The 18,846-nt window shown below is 34.1% G+C and overlaps 1 protein-coding gene across 1 annotated transcript in view; it reads left to right on the forward strand.

The window, feature by feature from the left end:
- The window catches only part of ADGRB3 (adhesion G protein-coupled receptor B3), a 706,366-nt gene that overhangs the window by 411,043 nt on the left and 276,477 nt on the right, over nt 1-18,846 (forward strand). The window contains exon 17 of the mRNA XM_034991475.1: nt 6,857-6,900. Coding sequence (XP_034847366.1) covers nt 6,857-6,900 — 44 coding nt within the window. The remainder of the gene's footprint in view (nt 1-6,856; nt 6,901-18,846) is intronic.

Raw genomic sequence — 18,846 nt, forward strand, 5'->3', positions numbered from 1 at the left:
AAACCCATGTGTTTTTGGAAGGTGCACCAGACTCCTGTGCAGACATTGTTGGAAATGATGTAATCATATAATCCTACATGGGTAAGACATTCTAAGACACCTACGTGGAGGCAATGATTTTCTTTGAAGAACACGCATACAAATAATCCCTGATAGTGGTTCGACTTCTTACTATTTCCCATATGTCAAATAGGCAGTATTCACTGGGAAATAATGTACATTCAGGTTAGTGATATATCTCAGAAATTAGAGAAGAAAGCTCTTATCACATCCACAAAAATAGTGTCATCTGGTTAATGTGGGCTAGTGAGTAACCACATAGCAGAAGCTGAATTAAATATATGCTGTTTCTTTATGTTCCAATTAAGTAGCTGCCAACCCCTCAAGAAGCTATGCAACATGGATGCAACTCATCCTGTTAAGACAATAATTCTGCATTTCTCACTTCAGTGGTCTTTATGTCAATCTGCTTAGTGAAAGCCAGTTCCTTCTCTTCCATATTGACTGGTTCTCAATGTGATGCTTTCTACAGAACCCTCATAAATCTATCCAAAAATCCCTTTATATCCATTCTCCTGTTAAGTAAGAACACAGTATTGCAGTTTCAGTGGTGCTCTTTAGACTTCAAGTATGTCAGCTCCCCTTTCAAAAAAAAAGAAAAAAGAAAAAAGAGAGAGTGTTAGAACCAGATTTAGATGTTTATAAGTATCATTTAAAAATACGAAAATATGGAACGGTACTTACCATAACCTTAAAAAAGGATTTGGAGAACATTCAACAGATAATTTTCTTTTGTTGAGTTTCATACACCTTTTTCAACTGTATCATACCCTTGGGTGGTATATTACACTTTCAGGGACTATGAAGCCGTTTGTATGTTAAAAGAAGTACTCTCGGGCGCCTGGGTGGCTCAATCGTTAAGCGTCTGCCTTCGGCTCAGGTCACGGTCCCAGGGTCCTGGGATCGAGTCCCACATCGGGCTCCCTGCTCAGCAGGAAGCCTGCTTCTCCCTCTCCCACTCCCCCTGCTTGTGTTTCTGCTCTCGCTGTCTCTCTGTCAAATAAATAAATAAAATCTTAAAAAAAAAAAAAGAAGTACTCTCACTGATGAGCTTTAATGACCTTTCATAGATTTGACTATGGAAAAATTTACATCCACAAGATCTTACCTCCCCTAACATGCATTCCTTAGATTTTTAAAATGTGTTTCTCAAGTAGTATTAGAATTATATGCAAGATATAAAATAATCTTTTGTGGGTCCGGTCAATCATTTTGGAAATGTTCTCAAGGGATTCCCAAAATCTATTTGTGCAGTTACATAATAACTACAATTAAGCTTTAGTGGGGAAAGAAAGGGAACATAAGCTTAGCAAAACCCATGTATTTTTAATGCAATGCCTTTATGTCTAAAATTTTGAAAATTAAAGAGAGACAGTGAAGTGTCCATTGAACAATCTTCCTCCCATCTACATGCAAGAAGTCAATGTGCGATGCACTAGAAGATGTGACAGAGGGAGTCATCCTGGAACATCTGAGTCAGAAAATTGGAAATGTTGATAGAGTTCTGATGAAGTCATTGCCCTTCTTCATGCCCTTAGATGCTTCGTCTGTTTGCTTGCTTTGCCTCTATAGACAAGAGGATATATTGTTTTAAGAGGAATATGAAAGGTAAAAGAAAGTTAAGACGTTTCCAGACTTGGAAATTGCTATGGCATATGAGCACTAAGCATTTGAAAATTTGAAGAACAGGGTAAAGAAACCATATAATTTCTGTTGTGTGTGTCTTGAGAAGTGTTTCTTCAGATTTGATGTGGATAGAAACTGTGTTGGGTGGAGGCAGTAATAATTAAAATGCACGTTTCTAGGAATAGCCCCAATCTCAAAATCTGTGGAGCCAAGGACTTTAAATTTTTAATAATCACCCCAGTTGATTCTAGATTAGGTCCAGAGAAAATCATTGGAAAACACTAAGATAGCAAGAGTGTAATAAGCATAGCATGTGGATGGAATTTACTCAGAACTGAATAACACCAAAGAAAAAATAGAGAAACTTGGTCTTCATTCATTTTTACTGTGACTTTACTCTTATCTTTTCTGTGATCAACTTCCTTCAGATCTCTGCTCAAATATCATCTTATTGGTAAAGGCTTCCCAGCATATAAAATTGCAACTCACTCACTTCCCAGTCTTTCCTGTCATTGTGATTTACACATAGCACAGATTACCATCATAGCACAGATTGCCATCCAGCATATTATGTATTTATGTGTTTATGTTATTTGTCTCTCTCCCTGCCTCCTTCACTACAGTTAAGTCTATGAAGCAAGAATTTTATTTTGTTCACTGCTGTATCCTCAGTGCTTCAAAGGGTACCTGGAATATAATAGGTGTTTACTAAGTGATTTTTGTATGAATGACTAAATGAAATTTACCATAGTGAGAGTAATTTACCATAGGGAGATGTATTTAGGATATTCTATAGGGGGAAAAAAACGACTTGGAAGACAGTTTTGAAAGAAGAAAAGGAATTCACTTATGAATGTCGTTCAAGAATCACTATGAGCTAGAACTAGAAAGGATGTCCAAATCGTCATTCTATTAAAAAAAAAAAAAAAGGTATGCAGACCAAAGGAAAAGAGAGAACCACCCATAGAAATACATTGACAAAACTGTTGATATATTATACTGTTAAATAGGCATATTGGTTTGTTGATGTGGAAACAGGAGAGAAGTAAATGAAGTAAAAGTAAAAAACAGCGAAGACTATTAAAGAAACTTGGAAGTAGTGTGTTAAACAATGGTAATGAGGAAATTTAGGTCATGGTACATTTTTTAAATGCCTTAAAATCAGGTGAGTAGAAATATTTAACTTGAGTTCAACTATTCTGTTTTGAATGGGGTCAAGAGAGACATTTTTTTGTTGTTGTTTCTTTGTTTGCTTGTTTTACCAAAAATGTGTTTTTCAAGAAAAGCGTATCCTTTCGAAAAGTTTTCAATATATGCAATTTTAATATTTTAAGTGTCGATGGGATTGACAGCTTTGTAAATGAATTTTCTTAAGCACACTTGTCTCATTTGGTTGAGAATTGTTTGCTTCCTTAGTTTAATGCATTTCTTAAATCTACTTCTATAGGCTAGTGCACAGCTCACCTATTTTCTTCTTGTTTCTGTGATTATGTTTTGTTACTCTCTGTTGGGCTCACCATTTCCTGTTATCGATGTCCTGCAAATTCCTCATAACAGATCTTGTAGCAGAACACCTTTGAGAAAAGTATCTAAAAATTATAACAAATATTTTACAAGTGGTTTCCCAGCAGAACCTTTTAGCCAGTTTTTTTTTTTTTTTCATGTTTAGGATTCATTCATCATTGATGTTTGCTTTATGTTTCCCATTGCACATTCTTTTTCCTTAAGCAAATTGGTCTATCCAGATACTAAGATTCCTCAAATTTGTTTGTTCTGCTTATTTTTCTAAACTTCAAATATTTAAATAATTGACCTCAGCTCACAGACCTACATGTTGGTAACTGCACTAGAATGAATGCTCACAGAGGGGTGTCTGTCGTGTAGGTTCCAGAATGTATAGTGAAAAACAAGATTGAGTGGTGAATTTTGGAACCTATAATAATTCTCACGTGGATGCTTTTTAAATTTTCACAAGGACAAGAAGAGAAAGAAGTATGAGATAAGATCCAAGAGATGAGGGGTGAAAAAGGTAGAAGATAAAACTAAGGTTAACAATGGCATGGATTAAGGGTAGAATAAGCATTTCTCACCTTTATACTTTTATCTGAAAGTGGAAATCAGTTTCTTTAGGGCATTAAAAAGGAAAGATATCCAAACAATTATGGTCACATTATATTTCTTTTATAATATTATTTTTTGTTGTAACCTGTTCTGAATTCTAAATATGAAATATTAATCCTATAATCAGTATCCTATATTGATTTATATAGAGATTTAACTTTATCTAACTCATACATTACTAAAAGAAGTGAACTAGATTCAGAAGAACTACTATCTCAGGTTCTTCACCCATAATTAGTTTCTATATTCATGAAATATATACTCCCATACCCCTCATTGTGATATTTCAAGGATAATTTATTTTCTATAAAGTGTTCTGAGGTCTTTTGAACAAATCCCCTGATAAAATATAGTATAGCTTTATGATGCAACATTGTAGCTATGCTAAGGATTTCTTAGAAAGTCACAGATTGAGTGAAAATTTCAGCTAAAGCCAGATAGGATCTCATGGGACAGAGGAAGAAAACTATTTGGGGAAAAAAAGGAAAGAAAACAGTTTGAAGCACCATTCCCTTCTATGACCCTCCCCAGATCTAGACCTCATGTAGAACCTCATTAAGACTCACTTACTTGATGAAACTCGATCTAACACAAGCCATGATGCCCCTCCTTTCTCCCTTACACGGTATGACTAGTGACACTTATAAAAACGAGGCTCTTTGTTGTTATATAAATATTCCATATGTGTGTTCCTCATCAACCTCTTTAAGACTATAACCTTTTTCAGGGAAGGAGCCTCTTTATGCTCTAAGAGCATAGTTTATAGGTGTGAGCATTTGACAAGAGGAAAGATACCTTGGATATGCGGTCTTTGAGGGATTTTTGGTAATGGTGTTAAAATATTGGAATTAGTCAAATGTCCTAATTAAAATGAAAAATAAAATTGGGGTGGATTTCACAGATTTTAGAATCACTATTTGTAATGTTTATTTCTAGTGAAATTCTAGAACAGATCTAGCAAACAGCACTTAGAAAGGCAACATTTTACACAGAGCCTGCCTCGACTTTTAAAGAGATTGTTTTGCCAGATACACCTCAGTGATCATATACTAAAACAAGACTGAGGGGTGGCAGTCATAGAGGGAGCATGTCCACTATGGAATGGAGCCAGTAGCCTGTTTCAGGATTGTAACTTTTATCTGCCTTGGCCTAGTCATCATTTTTATTAATGACTTGGTTGGATGAGGACATAGATACCATGCTTGTTTCTTAATCCTGTAAAGATTTAAAAGTTTTGAATCAATGGTGAATGTGTGGGATGTCAAAATCAGGATTCAAAAAGTCTTTCCTAGACTTCAGTGTATAAGTAATCAAGCTGAGGAAGAGACTCCCAAAATATCTGATACAGTCTTAGCTTGCATTATTAGGAATATGGCACCCACAGGGGAGGGGCAATAGCACCACTTTGTTCTGCCCAGGCAGGACACATATGGATGTTCCCTAAACACACCTCGAAAGTATGTGCTCTAGGAAATGAGTGATATGGAGAATGAGAGAACTTGAAACCAACAGAGTATGTTTACTAAAGAAGAGGACTCTTCAGGGGTAGAATAGCATGTGTAGATATCTAAAGATAATCATGTAAAGGAAGAATTATTAGGCTAGTTTCAAAGGGCAAAATAAGGTCCAAAGAATGTGACAGACCAACAGAAAGAAAACAGACAATTATACTCTTTAAAACAGAAAGCACTTCCCAAGATAATGGAAACCTCACTGTGTCATCCTGAGGGTCAGGGTGGCCAATCATACATATAAAATTATTGAACTGAAAAAAATTTGGCACTTTTTTCTACATAGTTTCATTAGACATGATTCTATACAAAAATAATCTGTTAAGAAGATATTGCAAGCTATGACGTATAAACTTGTCAAATCCCTACGTTGTACACCTGAAACTAATGTAACATTGTCTGTGAACTATTTAAAAAAAAAAAAAACAAAACAAAACACTTTGCCTTGGTCTAGATGTGGCCACATCTGCATTTTCTTTCACTTGATTTCAAAAGAATGAGATGGTCTTTAAAAGATAACAATAGCTCCACTGGGACTTTAGCATTTTTACACTTTAGGTTTATAAGAAGGAAATGATTAAACTTGATATTTCTTTCCAAATTCAAAAGAATATCCCATGTTATGCTTCCATCTCCATCTTCACTCAATAGGTGTAATTATTATAATTAAGGAGACATACAAAGGGGTTATTAAATAGTGGATCTGGTTTAGTTCATGCTAATTGTGAAATACACCCCAAGAGGGCAGCCATGAATGACTTGCTAGGGGGGAGGCAGCGTGGTAGGACAGAGGAACTTGCACATCAGGTACAAATTTAAACTTGAAATCCCCTTTAATGACACTTATATTCTTCATACTTTAAGGGAATGTTGTGAGGTGCATCGATTTTTATTGCATTCATCATCAATTTTGAATAAAATGTTCCTTTTTAAAAAATACAGCCATTAATAATGAACACATTTGTAGAAAAAAAAGAAGAAGAAGAAGAAGCTATTGCAATCCAACACACTCTCTGGAAATGGACAGTTAATGCAACCGTCTCTTGCCCCGAGCAAGGTGACCAACTAGAGGCTAATGAGGGTGGCGGTGGTGTTTGTACCTGTGCATAATACAGAATGTTTCCCTGGGATTTCCATTTTGTAGATATTTGGGTCTTCTGAAAAGAAATAATCCAGCAATTAATATTTTACAGGTAAAAAAATGAAATCTATTAGAAATTTGGTAATTTCTAAATTATCAAAATATGGACCTTGTGCTAGATGAGAGCTTCACTTTCAATTTTCAAAAAAAAACTAAATATAGGTTATGACGTTTGTAATAAATGTATTGTGTTTTCATGATGAGAATTTCATAAAATGCATCAGCAAGTCTGAGAAAGGACATACAAATTTTTATGCAAAAAAGAAGTAGAGATGGGATCTTGAAAGTATCATACTGCAAGATAAGAAATCTGCCATTCTGTTTACATTTCACAGAAACCTTCCATTTTTGTTGTATGTATTCAAGAGACATTTCTTCTTTCTCTGCTTATTTTTAGGGTACTTTGAATCCCTATTGTGTGTTATGGGATGACTCAAAAACGTAAGTGACAGATGTTTTCTTATATTACTTTGGGTTAAATATTCAAAGCACATTAAGTTATTTCATCTGCCTGCTAGTCAACAGGAATATGATAAGTTAGTGGGATGTGAGTTACACTCAGAAAACATTCTCCTTTTTGAATCTGCAGGACAGGATGATGAATGTGTTTGTGTGTGATGATGCCATCAGATTACGTCCCAAGATAGGATTGCATTACCTAATATGTAAGGCACATTGCAATGCAAATTCCATGAGGATTTTTTAAATGCTCTAGTATTTTAAAATCATAGAAGCTCAAATGCTATTTCAACATTTTGTCCTAGTCGTTCAGCTTAGCATTGCAGAATAAAATAGCAATCTCTATGGTCATTTACTTGCGTGACCTTGAATCTATTATCAGAGTAATGTGATACTTATCTGGCCCTTCCAAATTGTTTTGTTATAAAAACATTAGTGACATTTAATTTCTTATTCATATATTTTATGAATTCATGAAGACAAAAGAAAACAATTGCAATAAATAAGGATTAATAATTCTTCGATGCATTCCTTTGTACAAGTAATTGCAATATATCTCATCAAAATCATCTTAGTCTCATCAGTAATTCTATGAGATTTTAAGGAAGGTCTTACAGAGCAGAAAAATCCTGATTAAGTGTTAATTAGGCACTTATACTTTAAATACTTATGTACATTTATTTCCAGAGTATACAGCCTTTTTTTGTTTTGTTTTGCATGGAGGGAGATAAACATCAGTCAGGCTCAAAGACTAATACTGCCATGTGGATGCTGTCAGATAGCATACCACGTTGTTGAGTTCTAGGTATTCTAAGATTTTCCCCAGTGTTCTTCACCCTAAATCTGATTACAGCTGGGGCTTTATTATGTTACCTCCATCTCACCAGTAACTCTACTGGAGAGTCTAGAAGAAAGACATAATTAGAATTCTAGGTGAAGAAGAAACCTACTGGATGTGGTTATTTCTAGGGTACTGATAGAGTTTACATTACAGTATTTATGTGGCTGATGAATCAATGATATTGGGCATATTATTTGCTATAGATTCTGATATTCTAGGGATCTTCTTCTCCAAGGAATTTTAGTGCCATAAGGAGGATCCCACGTTGCCCTGGTGATAACATGCCCTGGATGTCCTCACTGATGTCATTATTTTTTCTTTTTGAAACACAATACAGAAATCCATGATAGTGGGGCGTCTGGGTGGCTCAGTCATTAAGCGTCTGCCTTCGGCTCAGGTCATGATCCCAGGGTCCTGGGATTGAGCCCTGTATCGGGCTCCTTGCTCAGCGAGAGGCCTGCTTCTCCCTCTCCCACTACCCCTGCTTGTGTTCCTTCTTTCACATTCTCTATCTCTGTCAAGTAAATAAAATAAAATCTTAAAAAAAAAAAAAAAAGAAATCCATGGTAGAAAAATTTTTGCAAGCTTTGCTCTCTACCAATAGCCAGAGAAGACTCTAGTAGTATATTCTGAGGCACTGTTTAGTATGTTGTATAGCCAAGAGAAGAATGAAATTCTACAAAAATCTAATTGAATATTTTCTACTTAAAAAAATATGCCATCTTAAACTCCTGATTATAGCTACTTGCGTATCTTCGTGAATAATAGCCAACTTGGATGTAGTTTTATTATCTTTTTAGTGGTAGAATGTGCTTCAGTGTTAATCCAAACAGGGGAAGTGTTAGTTATTCCTAAAGACCTTTGGAACTGTTAAAGGAATACTATGAGAAGAAATAGCATTTCCCTATTGTGTGACTCTCTTGGTTTCCTTTCACAGAATGTCTAAGGTTTCAATTTTAATTTAGAATCTAAAGGTTAGCACTAATCTTGGGAATCAATCACACTCTCCAACATCTGCTAAAACATCATTCTTATCCATGACAAAACAAACAAACACCCCCATGTCTTAGCTTTACAAAAATCAACTTTTAAGTTGTCCTTGAAGAAAACTATTCAGTCAGAGGTGTGGTTAGCTGCCTTTCAAAAAGAGATCAGTGTAGTTCATGTTTCCTTGATATACCTGAAAAGTAATCAAAACTGACAGAACTTCTGTCCCATCACAGTTTTTATCAGAGTGTTTTATCATTAAGTTGTTTTTCTAGGTGAGTTTTAAACAATGAAGGTTAAGACAACTTTATTTTCTTCACATTTGTTTTATTTTGATCTTGTTCTTATATAGACATAATAGCTTTACCGATGCAGTGATTTCAACTTTGAGTATAAGTGCTCTAAGTATAATTAGTAGTGAAGAGATATGGCTACTAATTTTTATACAGAAAAGAGTTGACTTAAATGATGTTTTCAAGATTATAATAATGTTGAAATTTGAAGTTGTCTAGTAATTTTGGTTTATGTTATCAAATTGTCTTACCTTTTTCATTGAGGTATAATTGATATATAACATTATATTTGTCTCAGGTGTACAACACAGTGATTCGATATTGCAAAATGATCACCACAATAAGTCTAATTAATACCCATCACCACATAGTTACAGTTTTTTTTCTTGTGATGAGAACTTTAGTGATTTACTCTCTTAGCAACAAATATGCAACACAGTATTAACTGTAGTCACCATGTTCTCAATTATATCCCCATGGCCTGTTTGTTGTATAACTGGAAGTTTCTACCTTTGACCTCCTTCACTCATTTTGTCCACCCCATATTCCCCTCCCCTCTGGCAACATCAAATTGCCTTACTTTTAATTTTTTAATTATTTTTATTATAAAATTAATATCTGAGTATCTTTTACTTATAAAACTTTAAAACATAACTGCTAAGGCAAAAGTCCCCATTAATCATCACCAACTTGGGTGTCTCCATCCACTCATCTCCCCAAGGGAGATTTACATTTTGTTATGTATAATTTCAGGTATCCACTTATGCATTGACATATGTATGCAGCCATAGAAATCAATACTATTTTTACATAAATGATATCATACAGTATGTAACACTGGCATCCTCAATTTTTAATTCCACAATATATTGTGGAAATTTTAAAACTGTACTACATATGTTACACTTTCTTGTATGTACTACATTATATAGATATATCATAATTGATCTAGTATTCCTAATATTGATGGCGTGGAGGTGATTTTCAACTTATTTAATGAAATGAATTGTGCTTTGTGTACCTCCTTGTACATTCCTTCTTGAGGTTGTCTCTGACCATCCAGCTGAAAGTGTAACTCTCTTATTCTATCACCCGATTTTATATTCTTCAGAGCATGCATTCCTACTTTCTTATTTATTTTTGTTTGCTTATTGTCTGTCTCCCCCAATAGGAAGTAAGTGCCATGAGAGAGATACTTTATCTTTCTTGTTCATCACTGCACTCTTAATGCCTAAGACACCTACACACAGTATATATTCAACAAGTACTTCAACTGGTTAGTTTTGCACAAGAATAAATATTTGCATATTTCTCAGGTACTGTTTCTCTTTAAGAATTATTTCCATTTATGTTTCATCTTATTAATTCCAGCAACAATTAGACCTAACATTGGAAGTTTAAAGGGAAAATGCTTCACCTTGGTACAATACTGAGGTCCATTATAAATCGTCAATTTTATTTCTAATGATAATCTGTTACCCTGATAATCCCAAGCAAAGACATTTTTATTTTATTCTGATTGGGTACAATAATTTCAGACAATTTCAAAACATATTTTTATCTTCCTTTGGCTAACTAACTGACAGGATGCAGAAAATGTTTCATTATGGGTGACCCATGTAATAAATTGAAAGTACTTCCTCACTTCAGAAATAGGCTTTTTTGGTTAGGAGAAGTGTTTCTTTTTAAATGTTTAAATGTTTTCTTTTAATATAGCTAACAAAGTTATCATTAGGATAATAATTTGTATTCTTTGAGATACTCTAAATTTAGATTTTGAATATTAGATCATGTGTGATGACTACATTTCCTGGAAAACCCATAATTAACCTGTGGTCTTTTAATTAACCTGTGGTCTTTCTCCATGGGTCTGAGTAGCACCATCTAATGCTATCGGGTCTGTGAAGGATCATGCTTGTTTTCAGAAAATGTTTCAGAGTGTCAATCATGTGAATTTCAATTATAATTTTGTAACTATTGCTGAACAGTTTTATCAATCCATTTATAACTTATGTGCCTCCTCCTAGTGGTTGAAAACAAAAACTTTTAATGGGCTTTCCATTTTTCTACATTTCGAATTGATTTATTGCAGTTGGGAGTAGCAATAGTCACATTTTGACTGAGACTGATACTGGCTTGTTTTATCTCAAAGTTAAGTAATTGAATTGAAGTGATTCCTCTCCTTTGCTTCTATTATCCTTATTTCTTCATCCCCAGGACTTTTCCCTCTCTTTTGTCATTTATATTGGAAATCACCATTTCATTTACCTGACAATATGATTCCTAAAAATATAAAACTAACACTCTGGCCTCATGCCATCACTCTAGAGGGGTTACCATCATTTTCTTTGCTCTTCAGGTGACTGACATACTCATGCCATTATGGAGACATGATGTCATAACTTAAAAAAAAGATCTATTAGCTTTTAGAAGTTTAACACAATTATACAAAGCATTACTCTTATTGGGTAACCAACCTTTCCCCTCCAAGTGATAACCAAATGATAAAGCTCTATCATAAGGCCCCATTCACACTGTCAGACTCAGCAAATTGATATGGACTCAGAACTTGAAAGAACAAGGGAGAGATCTTGTTGGAGAATTAATTTATACAATAGTTAAGAAAGAAAGAACAGCTATGCAAAACAGTAATATGATGGTCCTATTGTTTTAGAGGACATATGGAAACATCCTTTATAGACCTGCAGTTACCTAACTGAAATCTTTTCTTGAACATCAGTGAAAAAAGGAAGTCTCTCTTCAAAATATTCAGCATACATATAGCCATGATTCCAATAGATCACTATTTCTAGAATTTCTTAGTGATCCTCTCCCTCTGCCTCTCCCCCCACTTTTGCATGCACACACTCTCTCAAATAAATAAAATAAATCTTTAAAATATGTTAAACTGTAATGGAGTACATCATGGTAGTAAGTACTTTGGAAATAAATTACGTGATTATATTATAAACATATGGTTGTTCAGCCTTCCAAATTAACATTATGTGCAACTTCTAATATGTCCAATATATGTGCTAGGTGTCAACATGTTCATTTTTACTGGATAGTCTCTAAGGTCATGTTTGCCCTTCTGTAGTGAGAGTGGTAAGAAATAAATAACTATTTCTGACTGGCATTTATTATAATTTTGTCTCAGTTGGTATATTCATAGCCCATATGGATCCAACTGCAGAAGCAATTAAGATCTCAGGATCCCATGGAATTTCCCACTATCTATTCAGTGATCAAATCTTAAATAATATCAAACTATGTTATTATGCTTTATTTCCTTTCATTATACTCACACTAACAGAAATGAGAATATTAGACTTTTACGTTATCAAAATACTAGTCCTTGTAAATTAAAATTGGCCAATCTCCAATAACTTAAATATTGTATCATGGGTCAAAAATAATCACACCCAGATTCTTAACAGTTATTTGTTTTCAGATTTATCATTGATAAAATGTCGCTTTTGTTTGCAAAAATCCATGCTTTTTTAAAAATAGTACAAAATCAATAGAAAAAGCATAATAATTTGAGAAAATAGCAAGACAAAGATTCATTGGTAGGAAACTAAATGGAGCTTTCTTTACTTTTGTTTTTCTGTCTTAGACTGTACATTACTTTTTGAAGTTTTCTGATATCCACAGTTGCACGTTTCCTTCCATTATAATTCAAAATGACCTTGCCTTAGCTTTCTTCAGAAAAAAATTTCTTTTTCCTCCTTTAAAATGTTTTAAATTTTCTTGCGTCACCTGGATGGCTCAGTTGGTTGAGCATCTGACTCTTGGTTTGGGCTCAGGTCATGATCTCATGGTCCTGGGATTGAGCCCTGTGTCGGGCTGGGAGTCTGCTTGGAATTCTCTCTCTCCCTCTTGCTTTGTCCTTCCTCCGACCCTGCACACTCTGTCTCTCCTTCTCTCTCTCAAATGAATAAATCTTTAAAAAATAATAAAATAAAATGTTTTAAATTTTCTTTAGAATGTTTTGAATTTCATCATAGATTTTATGGTATTGAATTTAGTTTCCTAAAAGTATATTTTTGGCTTTGTTAGTGTATAAATTATCCCTTTTTAACTGATATAGTCTATGTAAGTACCTCTAGTATTATTACTAACTCATTATGTCCATTAATGTGAGCAGTAAAGTTCAAGAAACATTGCATTATGTCTTCAACCATGTATTCTGAGAGCTGATACTGGGAGTAAAATGACACAACATGTTTTTTATTGTAATCCATGCCTTGATCCTCTAAAGTAAGGGTTAGGAAACTATAGCCTACAGACTGTGGGACAAAGGCAGACTGATATCTGTTTTTGTAAATAAAGTTTTTTGGAACACAGTAACATCTATTTGTTTACATATTGTTTGTGGCTGCTTTTGTCCTATGACTATGGTATTGAGTCTTTGCAACAGAAACCATATATATGGCCCACAAATTATACAATATTTACTATCTGGTTTTTAACTGAAAAAAATTGTTAACACCTACCCAAAACAATGTTTTCCAGCATTTTCCATGTCTTGGCATACATAGAAAATAATTTTAAAGCACATTGGGGTAAATGAATGAAAATGTTTGCAAGCAGAAACAAGGTAGGTTGTCCCAAGTGTAGAGAGGATCAATATCTGTATTAGTTATGAAAAATTCTCAGTCATTATTTTTCCAAATATAGACTCAGCTATAATCTCTCTCATCTTCATCTAGAACTCTAAAGAACGTTGTTTCTTATTCTCCTGGTATCATAAACTCTCTTCCAGATTTTCTGATTTTTTTTCCTCTCAGTTATACATTTTGGAAATTATTTTTTAATCTTCAGTTCAGTATTTCTCTCTTCATTTTTTTCTAACCTGTTAATTATTTGTAAAGTTTTTAAGTTGTCATTTTTTTTTCATTTATAGAGTTTCTTTTGATACATATTTTTTAAATCTATTAGTTTACTTTTTGGAGTTTCCTAATTTATGCAGGTGTTTTCAAGCTTATGTTTATTTATTTTAACTTAGTAAGCACATTTGTTTTATAATCTGTGGTTGATTATTCCTATATTTGAAATTTCTCTGGGTCTGTCTTTGTTCTTTTTTGTTTCTCTTAATTCTCATTCATAGTACCTTATATTCCTAGTATACTAGGTTATGTCATGCTTATTGTCCTTAAAATATTATTTGTGAGGAATGTTTGATGCCTAGGATAAAGATATGTTCTTCCAAAGACAATTTATATTTGCCTTTTCTGACCACTTAGTGATACTACTACCCCAGATCCCTTAAACTAAATTCAATCTAGAGGTTACCTGGAGTGACCATATATTTCAGCAATTCTAGCAGTATTCAGATGGGAGGACTAACCTGAAAAAAAGAAAACTTATTGCTAAAAATAGGAAATCTAAATCAATATCTTCTCACACCTATAATTCCTGAACAGCTCACCATTTCCCATAGCACATCTGTTGAGAAGCATTGCCATACTGTACTTTATGTCTATAATTTTGATAACCTTACGTTTTTCTGCCTTATGTTATAGTAATTTGATATTCCTTTCTAGACTTAAATACCTTGGTAACTGGAAGTGTGTCACATTTATGTTTGTAAGTTCTGCTGTGCTTACCAATGAGATTTGCAAACAGTTAGAACTCTGTAAATTCATTAATTCACATAACAAATATTTATTGAGAGCCTATTATTTGTTCTGCTATTCAAGGTGCCTGGCACATATGTTAGTGAACAGACAAAAATACCTGACTTATGGAGCTTAGTTGGAGGAGGAGTGCAGGGAGGGTCATAAGAACATAAATATAATAGATGAATAAATTATATAGTGTGTTAAGAAGTAAAAATTCATGGGGGGCAGTTGATCAAGATAGAAGATAGAGTATGCCATTTAATTCAACTTATTTGTGCTCCTTTGATTGACTTATCCCAAGATGCCTCCATTCATTTATACAATATTTACTTAACAAGTGCCCAAAATGTACAAAGTGTCACTTCAGTATCCATCTCTGGTTTTTTTTCATGTTTGATCAAGTGCTTTCCTATGCTACCAAACTAGCTGTTGCGTTTGGTAATAGAGTTCTCTTCCCATTCCAATTAGCTTTCCTAAGTGTTTTGCTGTCCATATTCATCTATATTCTGTCTGTGATCTAAAATGTCTATTCCTCTGGCCCCACAGTAGTCATTATCCCAACTATCCAATTAGATTGTATAATGCCTACAGAAATGCTAGACATGAACTATGAAAGTTAAATATTTTCTGAAACTGAAACAGCTAAAAATTCTAACCTAAAGATGTTCATATTATATAAAAAACAAAGGTTTTTTAAAATCAAAAAGCCATGTCTGTTTATTAAAAAAAAAAAAAAACTAAAGGGGAAGTCTGTTCTTTAATATTAATTCTCTACATGCTCTTAGAATTCAGAAATGAAAACTCATTGACCTTATTCATAGATATTTCTAAATCCAAAATTTTACCAATGATATTTAGGTTTATAATTTTCTATAGATAATTATTTACCAGATAAATAATAATCTGGAAAGTCCACAGATTTTGGAGGAATAATATTGTACAATATTCTTCTTCATAGTTCAGTGAAAATACTGTAAGAAGTAAGGGCTTTCAATTTGTCAACAGGGTTGTCTACTTATTTGAGGATATGAAACTGAAAATTAGCTTCAACTTTTTAATCAGTAATACAGAAAGAATGTGATAATAAAAGTAACTCCAACATATCTAATCACTCTAAAATCTAGATTTCTTAAAAGTCAAAATGGGCATAATTTTGCCTATTGCATGTGATGGTCATAAAGATCAACAGAAAAACTGCTCCAATAAACTTGGCCTAGTGACTAAAACATGGCAGATGTTTTTAAAAACATCAATGGGGTGCCTGGGTGGCTTAGTCGGTTAAGCGACCGACTCGTGATTTTGGCTAAGGTTATGATCTCAGGGTGGTGAGATCGAGCCCCAAGTTGGGCTCCATGCTCAGCAGGAAGTCTGCTAGAGATTCTCTCTCCCTCCTTCTCCCTTTGCTCCTCCCAATAAATAAATCTTAAAAAAATAAAAATAAAAAACATCAATAAATGCTTTGGAGCATGGGTGGGTTGTCTGGTTGATTGGTTGATTAGTGGGAGATTCTCTATTTTTTAAAGATGTATTTGAGAGAGTGTGTGCATGTGCGTGCACATGTGTGAGCTGGGGGAGGGGCAGAGGGGGAGCACGCGAGAGAGAATCCTCAAGCAAACTCCCGGCTGACCAGAGAGCCCAACATGGGGCTCAGTCCCAGGCCCCCAATATCGTAACCTGAGCCAAAATCAAGAGTCAGACTTAACCGACTGAGCCACCCAGGCACCCTACTAGTGGGATATTCTAACAGGGAAGGATAGCTATTCATATCCCCTTGCCTGAATAATGGCCTCATGTGTCTGGAAAAATAATTTCTTTTGTATTAAAAGGAGATTTTAATACATATAAATAATAATTCTTTGTGACAGTAAAGCATCATCATAGATTAACTTACAATTTTTCCATTTAAACACATTAAATAATGGTGCTTCCTATAATCAATGGTATCTTAAGATTCTGTGATGTGCCAGTAGGTATTATCCTGAATATCTGACAGTCTTTAACTTATTCTCATTGAAAGTTTGGTGGAAAAGTAATTTTTTAAGGCATCAAGTACCTTGAGAAGGATTATTAGTATGAAAAGGGGAAAAAAAAAATAACCTGGACAAAAGCCAAAAGCTGCTGACCAAGTGTCTCTTAAGTTCCATAGAAAGCGTTTGTTGGGATTTATGCATGATAGGCATCTTGCCCCATGTACCCTTCTTCTCCCCCTCGTCCTAATAAAGGCAGTGAGGTTAATTTTCAAAGTATTTACTTAAACTAAATGTTTTAAAAATAAATACAAGCAAAACTGGGAATTCATCCAACGTTTCTCACCAATTTATACTGTTCTTAGGGGCCTTGGGATCATTCCAAGAGACCTTTTTGACAGGATTTTTAAAATTATGTTGTTAAAATATTAATGGGTACAGTATTAATAGGAGCAACCTGGAACTGGCTGGTAAAGATAGGCCCTTGTTGAACCGCTCTTAATTTGCTAGTGTCTATGGGTCTATTTCAGAAAAGATCCAGGTTTGAATTGCTGAGGATATGTAGTAGATAATTTTAGAACTATACTTTTTCAATTCTTTGAGTGACTCAGGCTAAAAACTCCCCCTACTTATATATACTATAAACAACTGACTGGACGTTTTCCTTAATATTTATTTTTCTATTTCCTCTTCTTTTTTCTATTCCTCAGAAATGCCCACTTATACCATAGTTAATAACTATTTCAGCTTTGGTGTTAGAGATATTCAACAAATAAAGAAAGGTAGCTAATGTTATCTTTCCTTAGGCACTGTTAACCAAGCAATTCACCAGGCATTTGTAAATATCTCTTAAACCCTTAATAATATTCTCTTACAAATTAATTAAAATATAGATTTGAATGAGCATTAGTAAGCTTGAGGTCAACGTGAAGGAAATTATTTCAAGGTTCAGTAATAAATATGTAGGTTATAGATTTAACTGTGCAGTCCATTGAGGAAAAGCAATAGAATAAAAATAGTTGTAGTATTAGTAATGGTTTTGATTCAAAAAATTAAACCTACTTTTTAATCATTTTGTTAGCTTGATATAATGGACATAAGTAATTATACCTGAGAGGTATAAATCAAGTAACAGCTATAACCACCATATCTTACAAATTATATTTGGAGTCCAATTGAGTTCTCATTGCAGATGACATTATTTTGTGAAGATTGAAAACAAGAGAAGTCATTTTAAAATATGTATAAGTATGGTCCATAAAGAAGAAGTTAAGTTGGAAATCTGCACTAAAATAGAGTAATATCTTCAATATAAAACTAAAACACTCTATTGCCAATACATAATGTACAAAAATTATCTAGCTATTCTCTCTGCTTCCAACAAGCAGCTCTTTTAGTGTGTACTGATATTGTTACGTGACTGCTTTTTAATCCTAGTTGTAGAACTGGGCTTTGGCAAGAATTGGGCAAATTTCACTGCCCTGAATTTTCACCAACATCATAGGCTGATGGAGAGGAGGAGGAAGGAAATGGGAGTAGCACAGAAGAAAATCTCATAGAATATATTTGAAATCATCCTGAGCATCACAGTGGCAGCTACCCAGGAATGGCTGTGTGGTTGCCTATGTGCTTGAAATACACATTCAACTAAGTAGAATCTGAAATTGTATTAACCCAGCAAGACCCCTCCCCTGCCCAAAAAGACTGTTTCAGTCTGCAAGGAATACTTTGCACACAGTCTGAGCTATTTTATTAGAATCATAGTTGTAATAATGTGCCATGTCACCTCAGAATTCAGTCCAACACAAGTACTACTTACCAAAGTCTACAACCACTCAGCTTCTTTTGGGGATCATGCACATATATGGATCCTTTACAGCTTATAACTTGAGCCTAGACTAAAACTGGGGAAGCCAGAGACAGGGCCTAGATCATGTCCATATCCTCTACCTACAAGGGAAATCTCATTTACTTTCTTTAATTTTTGTCAACTTCAAGTCTCAGAATAAGATAGCTGAGATTTAGAGGGTAGAAAGTTTAACATCCCTGTCCTAAATTCATTGTTATCCACCTCTCCTATGTTAGAACCATGTGGAAGATAGAATATCTGGTTATCCTAACAGCATCGCATACTGAACTGATGCTGAGAAATCAAAAGAAATTATGCAAAAGGTATAGATAGAGAAAACTGGAAAATAACTTAGAGACAACTAGCC

This window comes from Mirounga leonina, unplaced genomic scaffold (assembly GCF_011800145.1).
Source record: "Mirounga leonina isolate KUSES-001 unplaced genomic scaffold, KU_Mleo_1.0 Mir_53, whole genome shotgun sequence".
Taxonomy (NCBI): domain Eukaryota; kingdom Metazoa; phylum Chordata; class Mammalia; order Carnivora; family Phocidae; genus Mirounga; species Mirounga leonina.